The sequence below is a fragment of the Alosa pseudoharengus genome, unplaced genomic scaffold (assembly GCF_046254945.1).
Source record: "Alosa pseudoharengus isolate Yale_2024_CS ecotype anadromous, Long Island Sound unplaced genomic scaffold, YU_APseudo_1.1 YU_APseudo_1.1_scf_2, whole genome shotgun sequence".
Taxonomy (NCBI): domain Eukaryota; kingdom Metazoa; phylum Chordata; class Actinopteri; order Clupeiformes; family Clupeidae; genus Alosa; species Alosa pseudoharengus.
The window spans coordinates 13,122,502-13,143,396 of record NW_027468663.1 but is presented as its reverse complement, the minus strand read 5'-3'; the positions used below and the strand labels follow the sequence as shown (position 1 = coordinate 13,143,396).

Below are 20,895 nucleotides of genomic sequence, written 5' to 3'. Positions count from 1 at the left end.
GAGGCCCATATCTAACAAACAAACATATAACCCTCTGGTCTACTTTTGAATATAAAGAGGTGAAGCAGTGCCACTTTAAGTAAAGTAAGCTGCATTTAATATTTTTAAAGTACACATGGTCCTGTCAAAAGTGACAAATACAGTACACACACATACAGTACTTGTCTGTTCACAAGCACTTCATTTTTGTACACCTATTACATATAGTCAGTAACAACTCCACACTACAAATGGATCTTATTCAATGCTTGGTTCCTCCATTTTATGTCCAGCGACACCACTGCAGTGTAATGAGTGGAATCCGTTCGTGTGGACACCTTTGTTCTTATTAGTGGCCACAGTATAGTCCCCACGGTTCGCCAGGAGAGTTCTCTGCATCTTGTGCTCAAGCTGCATATGGCTCTGAGGTGGCAGGCCTAGACATGCCCTAGAAACACAAAAAGGAAAGGCCTACTTTGAGATGTAGCAACATACATTTCATTGTCCCAGAAATGTTATTATCTTATACTGTGGGACCACTGACCTTAAAATGAAAAGACTGTCTGTGTGTGTGTGTGTGTGTGTGTGTGTGTATGTGTGTGCACTGTGCAGGAAGGTGACGTGCTTTTGATGGTTTTCTAAAACAGATGAGGATAATCCCATTGCAGTGGCCAGCTGTGAACTGACCTCATGATGTTTTCAATGCAAGCTCTCTGGCGAAAGAAGGCATTGACCACAGGCGCCCCCTGTGGGACAAGAGGGGCCTTGCAGAGGAAGCTGAGCAGAGAGAGCACACTGTGGAAGGTCTGAAAGCTGGGGTCACTCTCTGTGCAGAATGTGATCCTCTGGCAAAGATCTGTGAGGATGACCAGGTCCAAGATGATTGGACTAGCCAGCAAGGAGTCCTTGGAAATGTAAGAGAATACAATTAAGTGATTTTGAAATGCCTCCACAGGTAATCCCAAAAGAATAAAAAACCTTGGATGCTGATCCAGATGGATATGAACAGGCTCACCTCGCATGTATTGTGAATAGCGATGGTGTTTGTGCCACCCATCATAATCTCAGACACATACTCGTCCATGGCACGCTTGCTGTCACCCACATATGGCACATATTTGATCACCACCTGGCGAACAAGCACATAGTCACAATGGTAAACAGGACACCCACTGCACACTGTAAGATAATGCTCATGACATCTGGGTAGTGACTACTCATGTCCTTATGCATAGCTCCCTCCTAACATCCAAACAGCAGACGATGCATTTTGGTTTTATATAGTAGTTTAACTGACACAAATCTACTCTGAATGTTTTTTGTTTTTTTTCATTTTGCCAATTTTAAAATGCACTTATCTGAAAATGTGTATTGATTTAAGGCAGATGAATGAGACTGAGGAACCCAATGCAACATTTAAAGATGGAATTCTAGATTTGTTTAGCTGTTGATTTTGGAAAAGCTACATTTCAGATTTTGTGCATCTAATCCAGTACATCCTGATAATCCTTGCACAGATAAAGTGTTTTGAAATGTTGCCCAGTACTACTTACACAGTGATCTGGCTTCTCTCCAGGGCTGTACAACACAGTGTTGGACTGCACCATATCATCCACCACGTTACTCTTGGAGATCTCCTTAGACCGGAACTGCTGCGGAGCTGAGAGGTTCATGCCGTCATTGTTGCCAAGGTGATTGTAGCTAACAATGGACATTGGCTACAGCAGGAAAGTGAAGAAGAAGAGTTCAAATCTTTTTTCATTTTTATTTGAATTATTTCTTTATTCTCAATCAATGAAATAAAATGAGGTGATAAAATAAAAAATAATGTCTGCCTAAATACAATCCTAATTTACCTTAATGCCTGCACTGACCAAGAAGTCCACGAGAACGGATTTAATTTTGGTCTGGCCAGATTTAAAATCATCTCCTCCGATGAAGACACCCTTCTGTATGGCTAGCTCAACTACCCCAGAAACAAAGGTGTTCTGTGGGGAACCGTTGATATACGCACAGCCCTCCTGGATGCTGGCTACTGCAAAAAGTGTGGAGGGAGATACCTCGCCTCCTTTCTGAGAGACACGCATGGAAAAAGACACTGATCAATAAACATTCCATAAGTGTTTAAGATTTAATGTTTCTGTAGATGACTAAAATATTTAATTTGTTACATAATAAACGCAGTTAGGTATTATACTCATACGTTGCCCTTCATACCCAGGGACACTGTTGTCTGTCATATATGGGCAATGTTATACCAAAGTTTCTTTCTTTTTATGAGACGTCTTGGGCTGACATGGTGCATCCTCATTAACAGTGCTCGTCAGGAATAGATAATGGTTTCATTAAATTGGCTCCATTAAAGGAAGTGTGGCACTGTACAGTTCCGTAATATTGTACCTGGATAGTGGCGAGCAAATTCTCAGCAGTGTCATTGATACCAGTAGCAACATCACAGAATTTCTCTGTGTTGGCGGTCCACAGAACGATGACTTTGTCCACACCACTTTTCTGCTTGAAGTCACGAATATCCCTCCGGAGTTGTGCCACCTATATTACGAGACAGATGGTCTATTTCAATCACAAGCAATGTACATTGTACTTCAACGTACTTCTTAAATTAATTTGAAAACAGTTTAAAATGACAACACAGTTTTTAAGCGTCATGTGCCATGACATTATAACATCTATTTAATAGCATTATCCATTTACTACTGTAGGTGCAAACTTGTACCTGTTCAGCTTTTGTTCCCTGGATGAGGTTGTCGGCTCTGTGGCTCTGATTAGCAGCTATGAATTCTGGGATATAAATGGAGGCCCTGGGCTTCAGCTGGCTCATGTGTGGCCGCAGTTGCTCCTGTAGATCCCAGTCTAGCACCTCAGCCCTCTCCATCGCCTGGCCCAAGTCTAAGGAAGAGATGTCCCAACCTAGACCACACATGAACACTTGTGACATATGACAACCCCTGACTGCATGGAAATGCATGTCAGTCATAAACTTGCACTGCATGGATTGGCTAACTTCAATTATTCAACCAGAGACAGCTCACATTGAAAATGGTGATATCATAGTAGTAGACAATGGTGATATATGCATAGTAGTAGACATTACAATGCCATAGTAATGGTCTGCATTTACAATACAATGACAACACATGGAATTGCATTCCAATTATAATCTCCCCATAATAATGATCTAATTTAGAACTGAGGCATACACTCATACACTCACCATCGAAAATGATGTCGTTAGGGTGCACCATGGGAAGCAAATCACGGAAAGGTATGTTGACCTCCCCCTCTGGGCCGGACCCCAAACACACTGTGGAGGCTTGTAGTAAGGAGCCAAAGTAATTGGCACACTGGGAGAAGATAAAAATAGCAAGAGAGAGAAGACGAGATGAAAAAAAAAAAACAAGTTATGTGGGGGGATGGGTGAGTGGAAAAACTATGGGCTACTAATAATGGAGAATGACCCTAAAAGGCAAATGGTATAGGATGTGCTCCTGTGGACTGCTGGAGACGGTATAACTTTTCCCTTAGGAGAGACTTTGACATACATGAAACGATCAAACTAATACCTATTTGTCTTTGACAGGGAAGTATACTATATGACTGAAAACACTTACTCCAAATTAGTTTTTTTTATTTATTTTTTTAAATAATTTAGGACTGCCATGCCTATGAGAACAGAGTGTCAAACAGCTCAGTGCATGCATACTATCTCTATATATACCATCTCTCCATATAAAGTACCTTCATGCCAGTCTTGGTTCTCCAGCGCATGCCCATCTTGTTGGCAATGACCGCAGCGGTGACAGTCGTGCCATTATTCCCTCCCCAGCCCACCAGCATCACCCCCAGCTTGGGCACCGCCCGCTCAGTGTGGAAGGTGAACTGAGTGGTGGAAGGTGTTACCTTGATGGGCAAACACAGTAAACACAATAGCCTACATACATTTCCTGATTCTGAAGCTATACATGGCTTAATCCAGTATAACACAACACGTGAAAGTGGTATTCCAGCTGTCATTCAGATGAAGAGCAGGCTGTTCACTTCTTGAATTCAAATGAACAGCAGGAAGTTCATTCCTTGCATTATGTGACTTGGATGATCCAATCAATCACAAAAACACAGCTTTCTTCATAAATTAGTTCACACTTAGTATTAAGAAATATGTTGTTCTAATATGTGTCTACTTACTGTATACATGTCCCCATCTCTGGACACAGATGTGGTGTGGTAGGAGTAGAGAGCTTCGATGTACCTCTCTGTGTATCTCACATTAGGGCTTTTGATTTGGATTTTGGTAGTCATGTTTAATGTCTGGATAGCAATTTGCAAGAATATGGCATAAAGTTAGGAAGAAGTCCAAGTGAACTTACATAAATAAAAGAACATCATTTATGTATTAAGTTTGTATTATTTTTTTTACATTAACAGTTTAAGAATGCCTTGCCGACTACTTGTCGTTGTCATGTAATTTGGCCTTACAAAAAAGTAACTGCAGCTGTGGGACATAGCACTACAATGTAAAGGCAGCTTTTGAAGTAACCTACAGGTAGGCTATACTTTCACGACCAGAATAGGCTATAGCATTTCCTATAGTCCTATGAACTGCACACAATTCCTTCAAAACTGCAAAAATAAAGTAAAATGTATAATTTGTCCTGTTCATTCAACTCGCACCACCTGGGTTATGCAAGCTGCGTTCTCGTTCACTAATGTTGCAAAAATAAAAATGACCTGAACCTTAATTAATTTGTCCCATCGTTTGATCCATTTAAACCGCCTCGCCTCTGCCATTTATTTCAGCTAATTCTTGCAGTGCAAGCTAGCTTGTGCTAGCCATATGACGCATCATTTTGATCTAATGAAATGACATGTTTAGCCTACCTGATCTGAGATAAGGCAGGTCTATGCTGTCTATTTTACCTCCTGTCCCGACGCGCTGTCTTGAAGAAGTCGAGTGTTTCGAACGTGCTCCACTTTCCAATGCACTGCTTGATGCGCAGACAACCTGATGAATAAACTTAACTCCCGCCTGTGGGTGTGCTGTAGCCCTGGAATATAAACTGACAGTAGGCCTATAGGCGTGTCCATGCAAATGTATTAACCCGAAGACTGATTACATAACTTCACTAAATAACAGTAGCTTATGACAGAGATGTATCCTGTAGGTCTACCTTCCACGTAGACATATTTCACACAACATCGTTTTCCACAGGTTAACTCTTGAGTTAACTTAGGCCTACCCAATTTTGTTAAACTAGGCTACTTGGAATACCCCCCTGGGGTAGAAAGCTCAACGGAAAATTTCTGACAGACCGCACCACTTAGGCTACTTACATTGTCTCTCCACAATGATGAACACCTGTTGAATGAAAATCACATATTTCAATATATATCCTCCATTAAACCCACTTCAACCACTCATTTCCATTTCCGTGCTAAGGGATTTGTAAATGTAAATCAGGTTTATAGGCCAAGTATACAAGGAATTTGGTCTCTGCATTTATCCCACCCATGAATTAGTGAACACAGAGCACACAGTGAGCACACAGTGAGGTGAAGCACACACTAAGCCGGAGAAGTGAGCTGCCTTGCAACAGCGGCGCTCGGGGAGCAGTGAGGGGTTAGGTACCTTAGGTGCCAAGGGGCACTTCAGCCGTGGATGTGGGCATGGGAGAGCAGTGCTCAACCACTTCCCCCTGCCCACATTTTTCCTACTAGGTCAGGGATCAAACTGGCAACCCTTCGGTTACAAGCCCGAGCCCCTAAACAGTAAGCCATGGCTGCCCCCATTTGTTAAATTGATCTCAGTTCCGCAGAGCAACTGGGACAAAAACCTACAGAGAATATTACCTCTGACAACTTCTCCATAGCTCTGGTCCCCAACTTTTGCATTTGGCAGCAATTCAATGCAACACACACAAACACACACACACTTTAGAGAAGAAAGCTGGGCCAAAAAAATAAGCGAGTGACCAGAGTGATTGGTAATGAGATATCACACCACTTTCTTCCCTGTTACAACCACCAGGCTCGTTTTTGGTGGTTTAACATAAGGGAGAGCACACATGGATAAAGGATTAACAAAAATGTATTCATCAAAGTATGTATGAAAACTTGAAAGACAAACCATGGTGCCCCAATAAGGTGACCAGCAGTACCTGTGCCATGATTCCACCCTGCAACACAAAAAGACAGAGACAGGCAGGCAGGCAGAGAACACCGGATACATGAAAAACACCTCCTGCCTCAGTATTACTCTCAACTCAGCTTGATGTAATTGCCAACTTTAACCAAATAACCAGGAAAGTTGTGGCTATGCCTGGATTTCTTGATTGTACAATAGCTCATTTCTTTACCTTCTCTATAATTCAAGGGAGAAAAGCCAGATGACAAAAGAAAGGCCCTTCCCCATGCACATCAAGGACTCATACAGACCACAGAACTACAAAAGTTTCCAAAGTGCCAAAGTTTAATTTCATCATACGTGACAACTGAGCCAGTAATTCAAACCCGGGGGTTCTCAACATGCAACACGCCCCTCTTCAGAGGGGCCAGTGTAGGAAGAGCAACATCAACTTTAAAGTGTTCCACAACAATTCTTACTAAAGAATTAATGTTATGGCACAAAGGTTTTGACAACAGAGATGACATAATACTGGCAAGATAGAATTTCTATGGGACTCAATGCTGTAATGGTTTGTTTGAGAGAACACCAGGAGAAACTGCACAGGGGAGAGACATTAGAGAGCAGATGGTTAATACAGAGGGCTTGCATCTGACTGACTGGATACTATATGACCCCAATGCTCTGATGGAAAGCATACATTATTTCATGGAGAAAGGGACGTTGGAATGTTACGATCACAGCCAATGTGAAATATACACATCAGAACGTTTTCCATGTCACCACGCTTTGCATTGCCCATGCTTCAAAACCAGCTGTGTTCAAGAGCAGAGGGTCAGTTTCTGAGTCATCAGTGATAGTTTACAGTAATTTGGTCTGAGTGCCATCAATTTCAGCAGAAGGTCCTATTGTATAGATATTGATAGATAGATATTTTATAACTGTTGCTGGGGAATTGGACAAAACTCAGGAGGCCTGGCTCTCCAAGCAGAACAAATGTCTCATCCACCAAGTCAGGAAATCTATCAAAGCCGCCAAGATGATTAATTTTCTTTAATATAATCGGGAAGTGTGCAGACCCATGAGAGAACAAAGAACACTTCTGCAGAATTAATTCTGCCATTAAACAACAAAACAATAAATTAAAACAGAACATATAATACATGGTAGTCCTAGTCTGATACCACAGGCTGGCTGAATAGCTTCTTATTCTAGCACTTCATAAAATCCATGTGCAAGGATCTATCACTGATTGTGATTTGACACGGAACAGTCCAGAAATCTCTGTAGCAAAAGTTGGTCATGCAGCAGAAGGGAGTAACAGTGTAATGCCAAGTTTAGTTCTGTAGCCAACCCAACAGCACTTCACCGTCAGAGAACAGCAAGATTGCATCAGAGAGATTTTTTTTTGTCTTTGGGTCATCGGACATCTATTTAAACAAACAAAAAAAAGCTCACATGGGGTAGAAAAGGCCCCAATTTTTAATGCACGTGTTCCAACATAATCCGTCAGAAGGAGCAACATTTCAAGACAAGCCTGGACAAAATACTGGGATGACTATCCACTTCTTGGCTCCTTGGGAATCTTGTCTTTTTTTTTGCCTCATGTCCCACCGCAGATGTGTTAGAGCTGCTTGTGATCGTACTCTGCAATGGTTTTCTTTATGTGTGCAAGTTTGTTGTGTAGGTATTCGCAGCGGTTTTTATCCTGACTGTAGTTTGGATTAGACTGAAAAGGAGACAGAGGGGGCTGATTAATTTTCAAGAATTTATATTTATAGAAATGAAAAAGTTGCAGAAAAGAAAACTGTAAAAAAAAAAACTGTAAAAGATAAATCTGAGCATACCTTTTTTATTTTGCGATACTCTTTAAGTATCTGGTTGTGAATCGTCTGCAAAGATGAAAAATGAGTAAATTCGGTCAAACCGAACATTAAAGGCATTGAAGATCATGAATATACAGTACAGGCCAAAAGTTTGGACACACCTTCTCATTTTAATGAGTTTTCTTTATTTTCATGACTATTTACATTGTAGATTCTCACTGAAGGCATCAAAACTATGACTGAATGCAAAGTTATTTGGCCCACAGATGAATATGTCAAGTTATGGCTTGCTGAATATGGTATTAAATAAAAATAAATAAATAAATAAATAAATAAAAATAAATAAAAAAATAAATAGCAACTTTGAAGAAAATAGAATATAAGACATGTTTTCAGTTATTTCACGCTTTTTTGTTAAGTACACAATTCCACATGTGTTCATTAATAGTTTTGATGAATCTACAATGTAAATAGTCATGAAAATAAAGGAAACACATTGAATGAGAAGGTGTGTCTTTTTTTCTTTTGGCCTGTACTGTATGTGTTTATCTATAGAATTCAACCTTAATACATGTACTTCACTTTCAAGGATGTATGATGCAAGCATTGGAAACATTCCCATTCTGGGCCACAGCAGATTCCTAACTAACAACCTCCAGGGGAATGTCTCAGGTATTCCAATCAGCTAGTGCCCCTCAAAAGGTAACAGTGAGGAATGGCATAAGTGCTGATACCAGGTGGTCTGGAGTTTGTCAGGTCCTCACACCACTTATCACACCATTTATCAGATGTCGGCAGCATGTCAGATCAGGACACAGATCCTGACACACTGATTGGCCAGTGGGCTAGATCCTCTGCTGTTGGCACACTGATTGGCTGACTGGATCATGCTATTGCCCAAGGGGAATACGGAAAGTATTCACAGCGCTTCACTTTTTACAACCTTATTCCAAATTATGTTTTTCTTCAACATTCTACACACAATACCTCATAAAGACAACCTAAATCAGATATTTGCAATTTTTAAAAAAATTAAAAAACGAAGAAATCACTTGTACATAAGTATTCATAGCCTTTGCGGTCAAGCTCAAAATTGAGTTCAGGTGCATTCTGTTTCCACAAATCATCCTTGAGATGTTTCTACAGCTTAATTGGAGTCCACCTATGGTAAATTCAGTTGATTGGACATGATTTGGAAAAGCACACACCTGTCTATATAAGGTCCCACAGCAAACAGTGCATGTCAGACCACAAAACAAGCATGAAGTCAAAGGAATTGTCTGTTGACCTCCGAGACAGGATTATCTCGAGGCGCAGATCTGGGGAAGGGTACAGAAGGATTTCTGCTGCTTTAAAGGTCCCAATGAGCACAGGGCCTAGCCTCCATCATCTGTAAATGGAAAAAGTTTGGAACCACCAGGGCCCTGTAACTCGAAAATCAAACGTAAATTTACATGTACGCATGGCTTACAAACTCGTAAATGATGAAACTGATGAGACAAAGATCAAACTCTTTGGCGTGAATGCCAAGTGTTATGTTTGGAGGACACCAAGCACCGCTCATCACCTGGTCAATGCCATCCCTACAGTAAAGCATGGTGGTGGCAGCATCATGCTGTGGGGATGTTTTTTGAGGGAAAGATGAATGCAGCAATGTACAGAGACATCCTGGAAGAAAACCTGCCCCAGAGTGCTCTTGACCTCAGACTAAGACAATGGTTCATCTTTCAACAGGACAACGACCCTAAGCACACAGCCAAGATATCGAAGGAGTGGCTTCAAGACAACTCGGTGAATGTCCTAGAGTGGCCCAGCCAGAGCCCAAACTTGAATCCCACTGAACATCTCTGGAGGGATCTGAAAATGGCTGTGTACTGACGCTCCCCATCCAACCTGATGGAGTGCAAGAGGTTCTGTAAAAATGGAATTGGCGAAACTGGCCAAAGATAGGTGTACTAAGCTTGTGGTTTCGTATTCCAAAAGACTTGAAGCTATAATTGCTGCCAAAGGTGCCACAACAAAGTATTGAGCAAAGGGTGTGAATACTTATGTACAAATTATAATTTCGTTCTTTATTTATAATAAATTTGCAAACATTTAAAAAAAACTTTATGTTGTCATTATGGGGTATTGAGTGTAGAATTTTGAGGAAAAGAATAAATTGAATCCATTTTGGAATAAGGCTGTAACATAACGAAATGTGGAAAAAATGAAGCGCTGTGAATACTTTTTCGTATGCACTGTATCTGCCAACACTCCTGTTTTTCCCGTATGTCAAGGTAAACTCCCAGCACCCTCCTATTTCTTTATTAAGTGTTGGCAGCGGCGGCGGGGGCATGGGATTTTACCTGATACTGGTCGGAGCCCTGCTGCAGCTGTTTGAGTTGGGCCTCCAGCACGGTGAACTGTCGCGTCACCCCCTCGATGCGGGAGTGCAGGGCCCGGTACTCATTATACTCTACATTGAAGTCGTTTTTATACCTCTGACGCTGCTCCTGGGAAACAATCGACTTGTAGTTCCTACACAACCCCCCCACCACCACACACACACACACACACACACACACAAATGTTAGCAACTGTTTGTTCATTCTTTCAACCCAAAATGTCAGATGTTTTCATTATTTCTGGTTCAGCAGGTCTGATCACAAATGCATTTGCTGCATCAACACTGGAAAGGGTTTTATGGCAGTAAAATGGCCCTTACTCTAAATAGTCTTCTGGGTCCAACATCTCCGTGGCACCACTCGAGTGTTCATATGCGCCATTGACATCTAATAGAGGTTAAAAAAATAGAAGCAATCACTTATATTGAACAACACTAAAAAAAACTTTGAGCACTACAACTACTGCGGTCTTAGAATGTCTGAGGATGGTTATGGATTGATGGTCTTTTTGTCTCGTCATTATCTCACCACAAGGTGGAGTCAGAACTCCACTACCCATAAATCAAGCCAAGCCTGCTGAGAAGCTGCCATCACCAACAACCCACAAAATACAAGCACACAAGGCTGGGGATTTTGATTGAACCACCACAAACTATTTTAGAAAATATCCACCACCTAAACCACAACAGGAAATGGCTGGACTGAGCCTATAGTGGAAGGTCTGTCTGTGTATATTCAGGAGGAAAGTTGTGCAGTTGTGCCTTTACCTGGGCCTCTCCCCTGATCATGGCTCCTCGTGTCCTCAGTACTCGTCTCCCTATCCCTCCCTCTCGCTCCATGTCTGTCTTTCGTGCGTCTGCTCTCGCGATCCCTTTCTTTGTGCTTTTTGGACTTCTTCCGGCTCTTGCTCTTGTGCACGGTGGTGGGAGTGGCCGCAGCGGGCTGGCAGGGTGGGGGCGGGGGAAGGGAGGGCCGTGTCGCCGTGCCGACGGCCAACGTGGGCCCTAGTCTGTCGGCTGCGCTGACTGCAGCAGCGACGGCATCCGAGCCCTCGCCGTCTCGGCCGCTGGGCGTAGAGTCGCTGCTCACATCTGACAGAGGCTCGCACGGGCGCGGGAGCTCCAGACTGGGGACACGGGGCTCCGTCGTCGTGGAAACGGGGCTGGCCTCTCTCTCCTGCAACAGCCCGCCATTTACTTGAGCGCGATTCAGGAGGTGGGAGATCCGGGGCTTCTTATTGGCTAAAGGGTCAATGTAGTCAGGCAATGGCCGTTTCTGCATATAGGGATATTCAGAGGGTACAGGAAGTGAGGTCATGGAAATAAAATAACACAATGTGGTCAACGGTCATGACCTGGTTTGACTAACATATCATTTTCTCTGCTATACTCTCTCTCTGGTAAACAAACAGTGGGCAGTTAAAGGGCACAGAGCAAGGGAGACAGAGAAAAAGACAAAAGATAGAGAGACAGAAAAGATAGAGAGAGAGAGAGAGAGAGAGAGTGAGAGAGAGACAAAGAAAGATAAACAGATGGTTGTAGATCCAGAGATGGCACAGAGACAAAATGAAAGAGAGAGAGAGAGAGAAAATGAAACTCAGAGTGAGAGAGAAAGAGGGAGATGGATGAGAGACCATGAGGGACCATGAGTAGGTGAGGTGCGCCCACCTGTGAGGGTGATGAGCTAGCCTGCTCCCTTTGTGGGCTCCTTGTTACTTCCACTGTCGCCGGTGATGACCGAAGATTCTGGACCTGACCCAACTTCCTGTTGCACACATGAACAAAGAGGCAGAGTTTCAAAACAGTCCCATTGCTCATTCACTCAATGAATGTGACAGAGCAGATCAGAGAGAGATTTGTCTTCCAGATTTCAGTTGTGTTCATCAACCATCCACACAATGATGGTAACCAACCCAAACAAGCAAATACACATGAAAAAAAAAAACACCTTTAGTTTCAACTCATTTCCTGTGAACCCTCTCTGGATGCAGGCCAGTGTTGATTTTATGACGTGCTGATCGTTTATCTAGAGCTGTGGTTTGGGAAGTGGCAGAGGCTATGTCAGAGTCAGAGTCAGAGGTAGAGGCAGCCCCCTTTCAGCTTTCCCGTAACAGCTCACCTCGTCCTGCCTGACCGGAACATTTCGGCGTGCACACGCACGGGGCACACACATGGTCATCTCTCACTATAACAGCAGTGACTAATGAACACACACACACACACACACACACACACACACACACACACACACACACACACACACACACACACACACACACACACACACACACACACACACACACACACACACACACACACACACACACACACACACACACACACACACAAACTCTGTCGCTCTCTTTCCCTCTCGCCCTCTCTCTCACACACACACACACACACAAAATCAAACTCAGACTTCTACACACACTCTCTCTCTATCTCTCTCTCTCTCTCTCTCTCTCGCTCACACACACAGCTGGCAGAAAGAAGGCCTGGCCGTCTGCCAGACAGCAACGGCTCAAGGAGCTTGTGTCCTCCACTGCTGAGAGCAGATCAGTGTGGCCGTGGAGGTGATAGTGCTGTGGCTGAGGGGCGTTAGGGACGGGGAATCTGATCTCGGATCAGAGGCCAAGAGATACTGTGGGCACAGAAACAGCACACATGGCTGAACATGTGAACATGTGCTCGTGTGAGAGTTGCATCACCAGCTATGCTTTAGTGAGTGATTTACTGATTTCCACCGTGTGTGTGTGACATTAGATGGTCCACAACAGAGCAATGCTACCTCACTGACATTGCAACATACCACCAGTCATTCAGACTATTCACACATACTCAGTTACTGCATCTAATCAAACATATCTAAGGCCTATTTTTAAAAAGAAGCTCATGACCTGCCTGAATGCAGCATTATGTGACTGTAAGACCTTGGCTACTTCAGAGTCGGAGAGAAAACTACTTAACACTACAGTTTTGTGGATCTGAAATCGCATAGAAAAGACTGCAAGAATGCAACAGCTCAGTGATCACAGCATTAATAGAAAAACAATTGTTCCTGCTTTGGGAATTGATATTTTGTTCCAGGTTTCCCATGGCAGTGGAAGCCCTTCATAGGAAGTTGTACCCTAGGAGGGTGCTATCGAAAAGATGACAGTTGTGAGCCAGTTGATTTTATCACCAATTCTGCTGTGATTCACTCTGTTTGGCCATTTGATCTCTTATGTCAACACACTCACAATGAGAAAAATTGCTGCTGCAGACTGTTGAATCCATAGAATTACAAAAGTTCCATGGTTGAAGTATTGAGCAACTTTGACTTCAAATTCCACAGCGTCTCAACAATAGATCATATGGCATGGAATTTAGAGAAAATAATAATAATAATTAAAAAAAGAGTTTCCACACACCCCTCTCCAGGCACCTGACATCCTGACACACACAGACAACACACACCCAAACCCCCAGGTGCTTAGCTGGCAGCCGCGGCCGCATTCTGCAGAAAGCCTCTTCAGGCGTTATCTCAGCCAGGGAGTCTGACCTGCTCTTGGTAATGAGGATCCTCTTGAGGAGCTGTCGGTCTCCCTCGGAGTAGCCTGGCCAGTCTTTCCGCACATCCTTCAGCAGGGCATCCTTGAGTGTGAACGTGTTGTCCTTCTCACTGAGATGAGCCACCTGCGTACATGTGCAACGACACAGAAGTCGTCAGGAAACGTTAGTCATCATTTGCGACACAGGAACTTGCACTGGAATATGCACTGCAAAAACTGCTTATCCAACCAATTGTTATTAATCTTATAGGATCAAAAATCTACTTGGTATTGTACCTAGCGCTTTCTCATAAAATCATTTTACCTTAATTTAATAAGAGTTTGACTTTAAAGACTAAGATTTTAAAATAAGTCAAACTCTTATTAAATCAAGCCAAAATGATCTTACAAGAAAATGCTAGGTAAGTCTCTTTACACTAAAGCCAATACCAAATAGATTTTTTGATCTTAATATAAGATTAAGAACACTTGGAACACAAGGAGAATGACAATGCCAATACAACTTAATTTGTACTTTAAATTCCATTGTGTATCCAGCTGTTTCTTAAGTAAGTAAGAAAGTAAGTAAGTAAATTTAATTTAATTTATAAAGCACATTTAAACACAGCATACACTGACCAAAGTGCTGTACATCAGATAACATCCTAACACCATGTATACAGCATGCAACGTTCTGAGAATGCACAGGAGGCCTTTCTCTACTGGTGGACCACAGTGCCTGATCAGACTTTCTCTGTACCGCCCTGCATGTCTCAGCAGATTCTCCACTTGTCAGTGCTCCGTGGAAACTAGACTTAGTGGCTATGTGCATCATGTCCCGGTGTCAGGGAGCACAGCACATGTTCATCTAATCTGATGCAGGAGAAGTTTCTGACATGTAGCAGACAGGAAAGAGATCAGGTCCCGATGGAGCCACATCCTGCCACATCTGATCCAGACCCACCGCAGAGCAGAGCCAGATCCTCTGGAGTCTGTGTGTGTGTGTGTGTGTGTGTGTGTGTGTGTTGGCTCAGCTCAGACAGCAGCTGGGAGGTTATCAGAGGGTGGTTATCAGCAGTGAGTGATCAGTGATAGCATCTGTGTGTGTGTGTGTGTCTCGTCTGACCTGTGTCAGCAGTGCGTCCAGAGTGTCCCTCTCCTGCGGGGCCAGGCCGTCTCGCTGCAGCCGCAGGATCAGCTCGGCCTTGCGGTAGGGCTTGAGCGCCAGCAGGTGGGTGAGGCGCTCGCGCACGGGCAGCCCCGCTACCTTCACCTTCTCCTGGGGGGGCCGCAGCAGACCCCCGGGCCGCCTCGGGCTGCTGCTGCTGCTGCTGCTGGAGATGAGAACAGGCCGAGACACGCGTCGGGAAGGGGCCACCACATCAGTTAGGCCGGCTGGCGGCTTACGGATTTGGACTCTTTTGCCTATGTAGAGACACACACACTTTAGATGTTACACGTGGCTTGGATTAAAGGCTAAAAAACATTATGCACATGCATACATCCAAAGAGCACCATCCAGCAACAATCCACCACATCTCACTAACAGAATCTAACCTATATGCAACATGCAACACACACACACAGCAAAGCTGAACCACAAACAAGCTCCTAACCATTAGAATTCAGACAGTAAGCCAGTGAGCATTTAATTAGCCACGGGTTACTTTTTTTGTTCTCACTATGTGTAAAGAAGATTGGAGACATGATGACTAAAAGCGACTGAAAATTAACAGTAGGTACGCTCTTGTTGACAGCCCCAGGAGGACAGTGCTGGTTTGTTCTAGCCTTTCCATAACAAATGCCTCTGACAGGAAATGGCTTACAGGGACAGACTGGCCCTGGCACACAGTCAGACCCAATTTTGCACACACTTGTGCCCACACACACACACACACACACACACACACCACTCCATCTGCTGTCTGGTAGGCCACAGGTTCAGATTACAACACTGCAGCCACAAAGAGGCACAAGGCTGGAAGCTGCCACAGATCAAGGGGACAGACTGAGAGTCTCGTTAAGCTACAACAACCCAGGAAACACAAGCAACTCAGACACACGGCACAACACAGACACAGTGCAACATAGTGCAGCAGCAACGCACCACACAGTGTGGAAACACAGACACAACACAAACAGCAATAACACAGACGCACCACAGACACACAAGTGAACAAACAGCAAAAATACAGACGCACCACAGACACAACTGAACAAACAGCAACAATACAGACGCAAAGCAACACAGACACAAGCAAACAAACAGACAAAATACAGATGCACCACAGACACACAAGCGAACAAACAGCAAAAATACAGACGCACCACAGACACACAAGCGAACAAACAGCAAAAATAAAGACGCACCACAGACACACAAGCGAACAAACAGCAAAAATACAGACGCACCACAGACACAACTGAACAAACAGCAACAATACAGACACGAACGCAACCCAATCCATCACAGACGTGTAAGGGAGGAGGTGCGTCTGCTGTGTCTGTAGTGTCAGTAAGCTGTCCCCTCCTATGTGTGGATGAGTGTACAGGACCGCGTCTCTTACTCATGTATCGGCCCTGCTTGATGACGATGGCGCCTCGGCGCCGCGTCTCCTCCTCCACCTGGGCCATGTTCTGCCGGGCCTTTTGGTAGGAGTCGTCCGTCGCATTCACCGTAATCTTGTCCTGGATCACGCCCCGGCAGTCAAGCTCAACAGCTCCATCACTGCAAAGGGCACACAGTTCACACCAAGAACGATAACTATAACGATAAATATAAACAAATATCGTTCTTGTTAATATGAATGACGACGTTCACACATAAACTATAACGATAACGACATGAAGAACAATACCGTTGGGGATCACTTTCAGAGCGATTTTGAGAACAATAAAAAGCTAATAGCCAATCATAACCCATCATATTTTAGCCATCACATTCATTAACACAAGGAGAGACTTTACTTATCGTTGGTCAGTGTGGACACTTTTATCGTTATGGTTATAGTTATTGTTATCGGTATCGGTATCGTTCTTGGTGTGAATGCCCCTTTATGGTTTTACTCATAAAAAAAGACAACAAGGTATATGGATATATGAATATGAATATCACTTAATAAGCCTTTATAGGTCTACAATCTACATAAACAGGACGATTCTCATGCAGGCGGTGTATACCATCAGATTATATGAAGCAGATGATGGGTATATGCAGGCAGTGTTATTCATCAATAGGCCTTTATACATTTTCAAATGCCTGCATTCCCAGTGTTTACCATCGGATTATTCGGCATGAAGTGGATTATGAGGACGAAAATATTTGGATTGATGTACTCCAAAGGAATGTATGTTTTTCTCCAAGCATTTTGCTAAATAGCGGGATGAATGGAAAGTGCCCAGATGCTTTTTAAAGACACTCCATCACAGCCGGTACCACGTCACAGAATGCTGTTCACACATGAAGGCTGGAAGCGTAACTAACGTTAGCAGGGCTGAAATGGTGTAGGCGGCTAGCGTAGTGTGCGGGGGCGGTCGTGTTTTCTCTGCTATCTGGCGGGCAGATCTGGCTGCGAGGACAGCGCCTGTGTTTATGGTTGCAACGCTACAGCTGACAGTGGCACATATCCAAAGCATCCTGTACAGCACTGTTTCTGTTTGCAAAGCTTTTGGTCAATGATTTATCAATAACACAAGTGGCCTTGACGATGAGTGTTTATGACTGTGTGTGTGTGTGTGTGTGTGTGTGTGTGTGTGTGTGTGTGTGTGTGTGTCTGTCTGACTTGAAGAGTACAGAAGTCACGTGAAGTACAGACTGACTGGATGAGTTGATAACAGACTGATCAGGTGATGACAAGAAAAGCAGCCAATCCAGGTGCACAGACGCTTTCTGTTTCCCCCCTCACCATGTGGCATACTGCTGGATGCAGTCAAAGCTTCCCTGAGGGTTGTCCCGCCCCACATGGGACAGGTAGAAGGTGAACGTCACATAGTCTTCCGAGGTCTGGCCACAAGGTATGGAGATTTTCTGCAATTAAATAAAATAATTGGGTTTAGGCCGGACAGAATCATACACAGATTATTTCACACAAATGTGGCCAGCCAGTCACACGGCACTGTGACACTATTAAGTCCGTGAGCCCGTGAGTAATTCCGTGAGTAATTCTTGAATTTCCCCTGGGGATCAATAAAGTATCTATCTATCTATCTATCTATCTATCTATCTATCTATCTATCTAGCCAGAGGGGTTGGTCGTTACTGAAAAAGTGGCAAAGGCTAACATACCTTTTCTGAAAGCCTGGAAAGCCAGCTTTTCAATGATGTATGATGGCCATCTGACAAGAGTAGCTGTTTTGAGTTATCACACATAATGTAAACTAAGGTTGAGAAAATAATGCGTATAAATCAAGCAGTACACTGACATAGCTGAAAATCTATATTGGACATATTGGAATATTTTATTTTGTTATGTTTGGTATCATTTTAAAGGGGAGACTCTGAGCTTTCATTTAAATCCTTTTGTGAACATTTTGGATAAGTACAGCCAACCCTGGAGCTCTTCAAACTTTTAATCACACACATTTTCCTGCCATTTCCGCCTAAGTCATCTTTTGTCTTTTAATCCTGTGGCACCAGGGAGCATCAGAGAAACAAAATCCAAACACTGAAATACTGGCATGACCCTAAGGATTCAGAAAATGTATCATTTACCCATATTATCTGATTCGGCAAAACCACATACTTGTGTATTGATGATGTCACAATACTAGTTTTCATACATGACATTACCTACGATTACACTCAGTAGGATAAATATCACAACTGATGCTGCCCAGCGCCAATAGCTCATGACTTGGTGGACTGAACAGTGTTTTCCCTGTGTTTTCTTGATGCATTCTAGCTACTGTCAGTGATGCGAGAGAATTAGTCAGAAGTTATTAGGGAAGTGCAGGGTAAATTTAAATTAATTTGTGCATAGTGCCGGTGTCATTCATTTATTTTACATGTCTTACAACAGAAATAAATGCATTCATAATCCAGTGAAGTCAGATATGAGCATACAAAGACGCTTAGAACTAGTGTTGTCACGATACCAAAATTATGACTTCGATACGATACCTGCCATAAATATCACGATGCTCGATACTGAAACGATACTACGGTGAAATCCTAAGATATCTGGAAAAGAAAGGACTCATACCTCCTCCAAGTGTATTGGGTCATTTGTGTTGAATTCAGTGCACTTTTGTAGTGTGCAGGTCAATTCTGGGTTCTAAAATTCTAAACTTCCTACATAATAATTATTTTTTTATAGTCAGTAAAATAGTAGGCCTACTTTGTGTGATTAATTCCTTTATTGTTTGTTATAGTTCATTTACATTGTGTTTTGGCAATAAAGTAGCTTTAAATAGCCAAAATAGGCTAGATCAAGGTCAGTGTTGAAATTACTGCATGCAAATCACTGAATGCTATGCAGAGGGGCCTAATCTTTAGGCCATCTGATGTACAGTATAGGCTACCCTAGGCCTTCCCGTGTTCATGGGATTTCTTTGAGAGTTGCAAAGGGAAAAATGTGAAGATAGTCTTCTTTGCGCCCAGTGTACAAGTACGACGTTCCAACCACTCAGGTCTTCGTCAGATAGGCCTACACCATTACCTGTCGCAATATATCTGTGTGCATTCCTACATTACGTCTATTTCTTTGATAACATGATTTGCTACCACGTAACAATAAGCCGCTATTGTTATCAGGACTACTCAACACGCTTTGGTGGTAATATGCTGTGGGCTTTAATTAGCGCATTTCGGGTAGCCTATCCAACATCTGGGCAATAATTATTGAACAAATTGCAGTCTACATGCCATGACAAATTAGTACTGACCGAACATGAAATAGATTGTTTACAAGTTATGGTAATGATATTCTGACGTGAACATTGCGCTTTCATCAAGTTAGCACCCAATGATTAGGCTACAGCTCGTTATGTCTCGTCAAAATGATTAGCCTACCTCGTTATGTCTCGTCAAAATTCATTGATGAAGGAAGGTTCGCTTTATCCCAGAGAACCATACTCTTTTCACTTAGGCTAGACTAAAGCAGAAGAGAAGAACTTGGCACTAACCATGTAGTCGTGTTATCTATAGCATATTCGTTAACCTGTCGTTGAACTCTTTAAAAATGCTGGGATATGTCTGCGAGGTGTTTAGCCATGCGTAGCCTAGGCTACTGCTTATAAATGACTTTGAAACATATTTTACAAACGGGCCTCTGTGTACCTGATTGCTTGCCTTCACTATTCCCCCTGATGGCTTGCCTTCACTATTCCCGATGTATCCCATATAGTTCCAGATTTCACTTCACCTTTTGTTTTATCCACAAGGCAAAGGCAGAGTACTGTCGGCAAAGAACTATGTTGACGTTAGCTGCGCACTCACTCACTCAGAGATGCCTGCTTGACACGCCCACTTGCCTAGATGCGTGCAAGGAGCAATGAGAGCAGCAGTTCAACACAGACGCAGCAGAACGTTATTATTTATAAGTATCGATTCTAAAAACGTCGGAAATCGTATCGTTTTTTGCGTGAAGGCATCGTGATACCTTTTTAGTATCGATACACCGTGCAACACTACTTAGAACTCATGTTAAGCCTATGGTAGATGCGCACTGAATGCAAATGCGCGATTTGATGCAGGCAAAAGTATTGACTGTTACTAACGAAGGTAGCCTAGTACCTGCGTTAGCCAAATAAAGGACGGGACTGCACCATTCATAAACCGTAAAAATGAAGTTTATTAGTTTTACAGTTGACAGTTCACTATAGTCCACACAAACAATTCTGGTTTCCTTGCACTAGCCATTTTCGTCGTAGCCTATTCTGTCTGTTTGTATAGCCTACAGCGCGCAAGCTTTGGTCAATTTCTGTAACAGAAACAGTGGCACCTATAGGCCTGGGATATGAAGTAACGTGTTGAGTCGTGTTGAGATGGATCCGTTTAGACGCAAATATTCTTGATACGGTTCCAGGAAAAAAAGA

The 20,895-nt window shown here is 43.1% G+C and overlaps 2 protein-coding genes across 3 annotated transcripts in view; both read right to left on the bottom strand.

Annotated features, from left to right (window-relative positions):
* Positions 1-80: 80 nt before the first annotated feature.
* On the bottom strand, positions 81-5,032 carry LOC143133863 (inositol-3-phosphate synthase 1-A-like). 2 transcript variants are annotated; one of them, XM_076293779.1, is made up of 11 exons: positions 4,876-5,032; positions 4,183-4,305; positions 3,736-3,897; positions 3,212-3,341; positions 2,714-2,907; positions 2,380-2,529; positions 1,836-2,051; positions 1,533-1,697; positions 995-1,108; positions 667-884; positions 81-427 (listed from the first exon to the last, which is right to left on the bottom strand). In XM_076293779.1, the coding sequence occupies exons 2-11, from the start codon at positions 4,294-4,296 to the stop codon at positions 238-240; spliced, it is 1,653 nt and encodes a 550-aa protein (XP_076149894.1). In that variant the 5' UTR covers positions 4,297-4,305; positions 4,876-5,032; the 3' UTR covers positions 81-237. The 2 variants fall into 2 exon arrangements, with proteins under 2 accessions (XP_076149894.1, XP_076149893.1); XM_076293778.1 differs by having other exon boundaries at positions 4,915-5,022.
* Positions 5,033-6,437: 1,405 nt separating this feature from the next.
* Positions 6,438-20,895, bottom strand: part of LOC143133862 (RNA polymerase II elongation factor ELL-like) — a 33,223-nt gene continuing 18,765 nt past the window's right edge. The window contains exons 3-12 of the mRNA XM_076293776.1: positions 17,766-17,887; positions 16,428-16,588; positions 14,987-15,285; positions 13,872-14,005; positions 11,999-12,095; positions 11,099-11,606; positions 10,652-10,718; positions 10,293-10,464; positions 7,966-8,010; positions 6,438-7,847 (exon numbers count right to left, since the gene is read on the bottom strand). Coding sequence (XP_076149891.1) covers positions 7,743-7,847; positions 7,966-8,010; positions 10,293-10,464; positions 10,652-10,718; positions 11,099-11,606; positions 11,999-12,095; positions 13,872-14,005; positions 14,987-15,285; positions 16,428-16,588; positions 17,766-17,887 — 1,710 coding nt within the window. The 3' untranslated portion in view covers positions 6,438-7,742. The remainder of the gene's footprint in view (positions 7,848-7,965; positions 8,011-10,292; positions 10,465-10,651; positions 10,719-11,098; positions 11,607-11,998; positions 12,096-13,871; positions 14,006-14,986; positions 15,286-16,427; positions 16,589-17,765; positions 17,888-20,895) is intronic.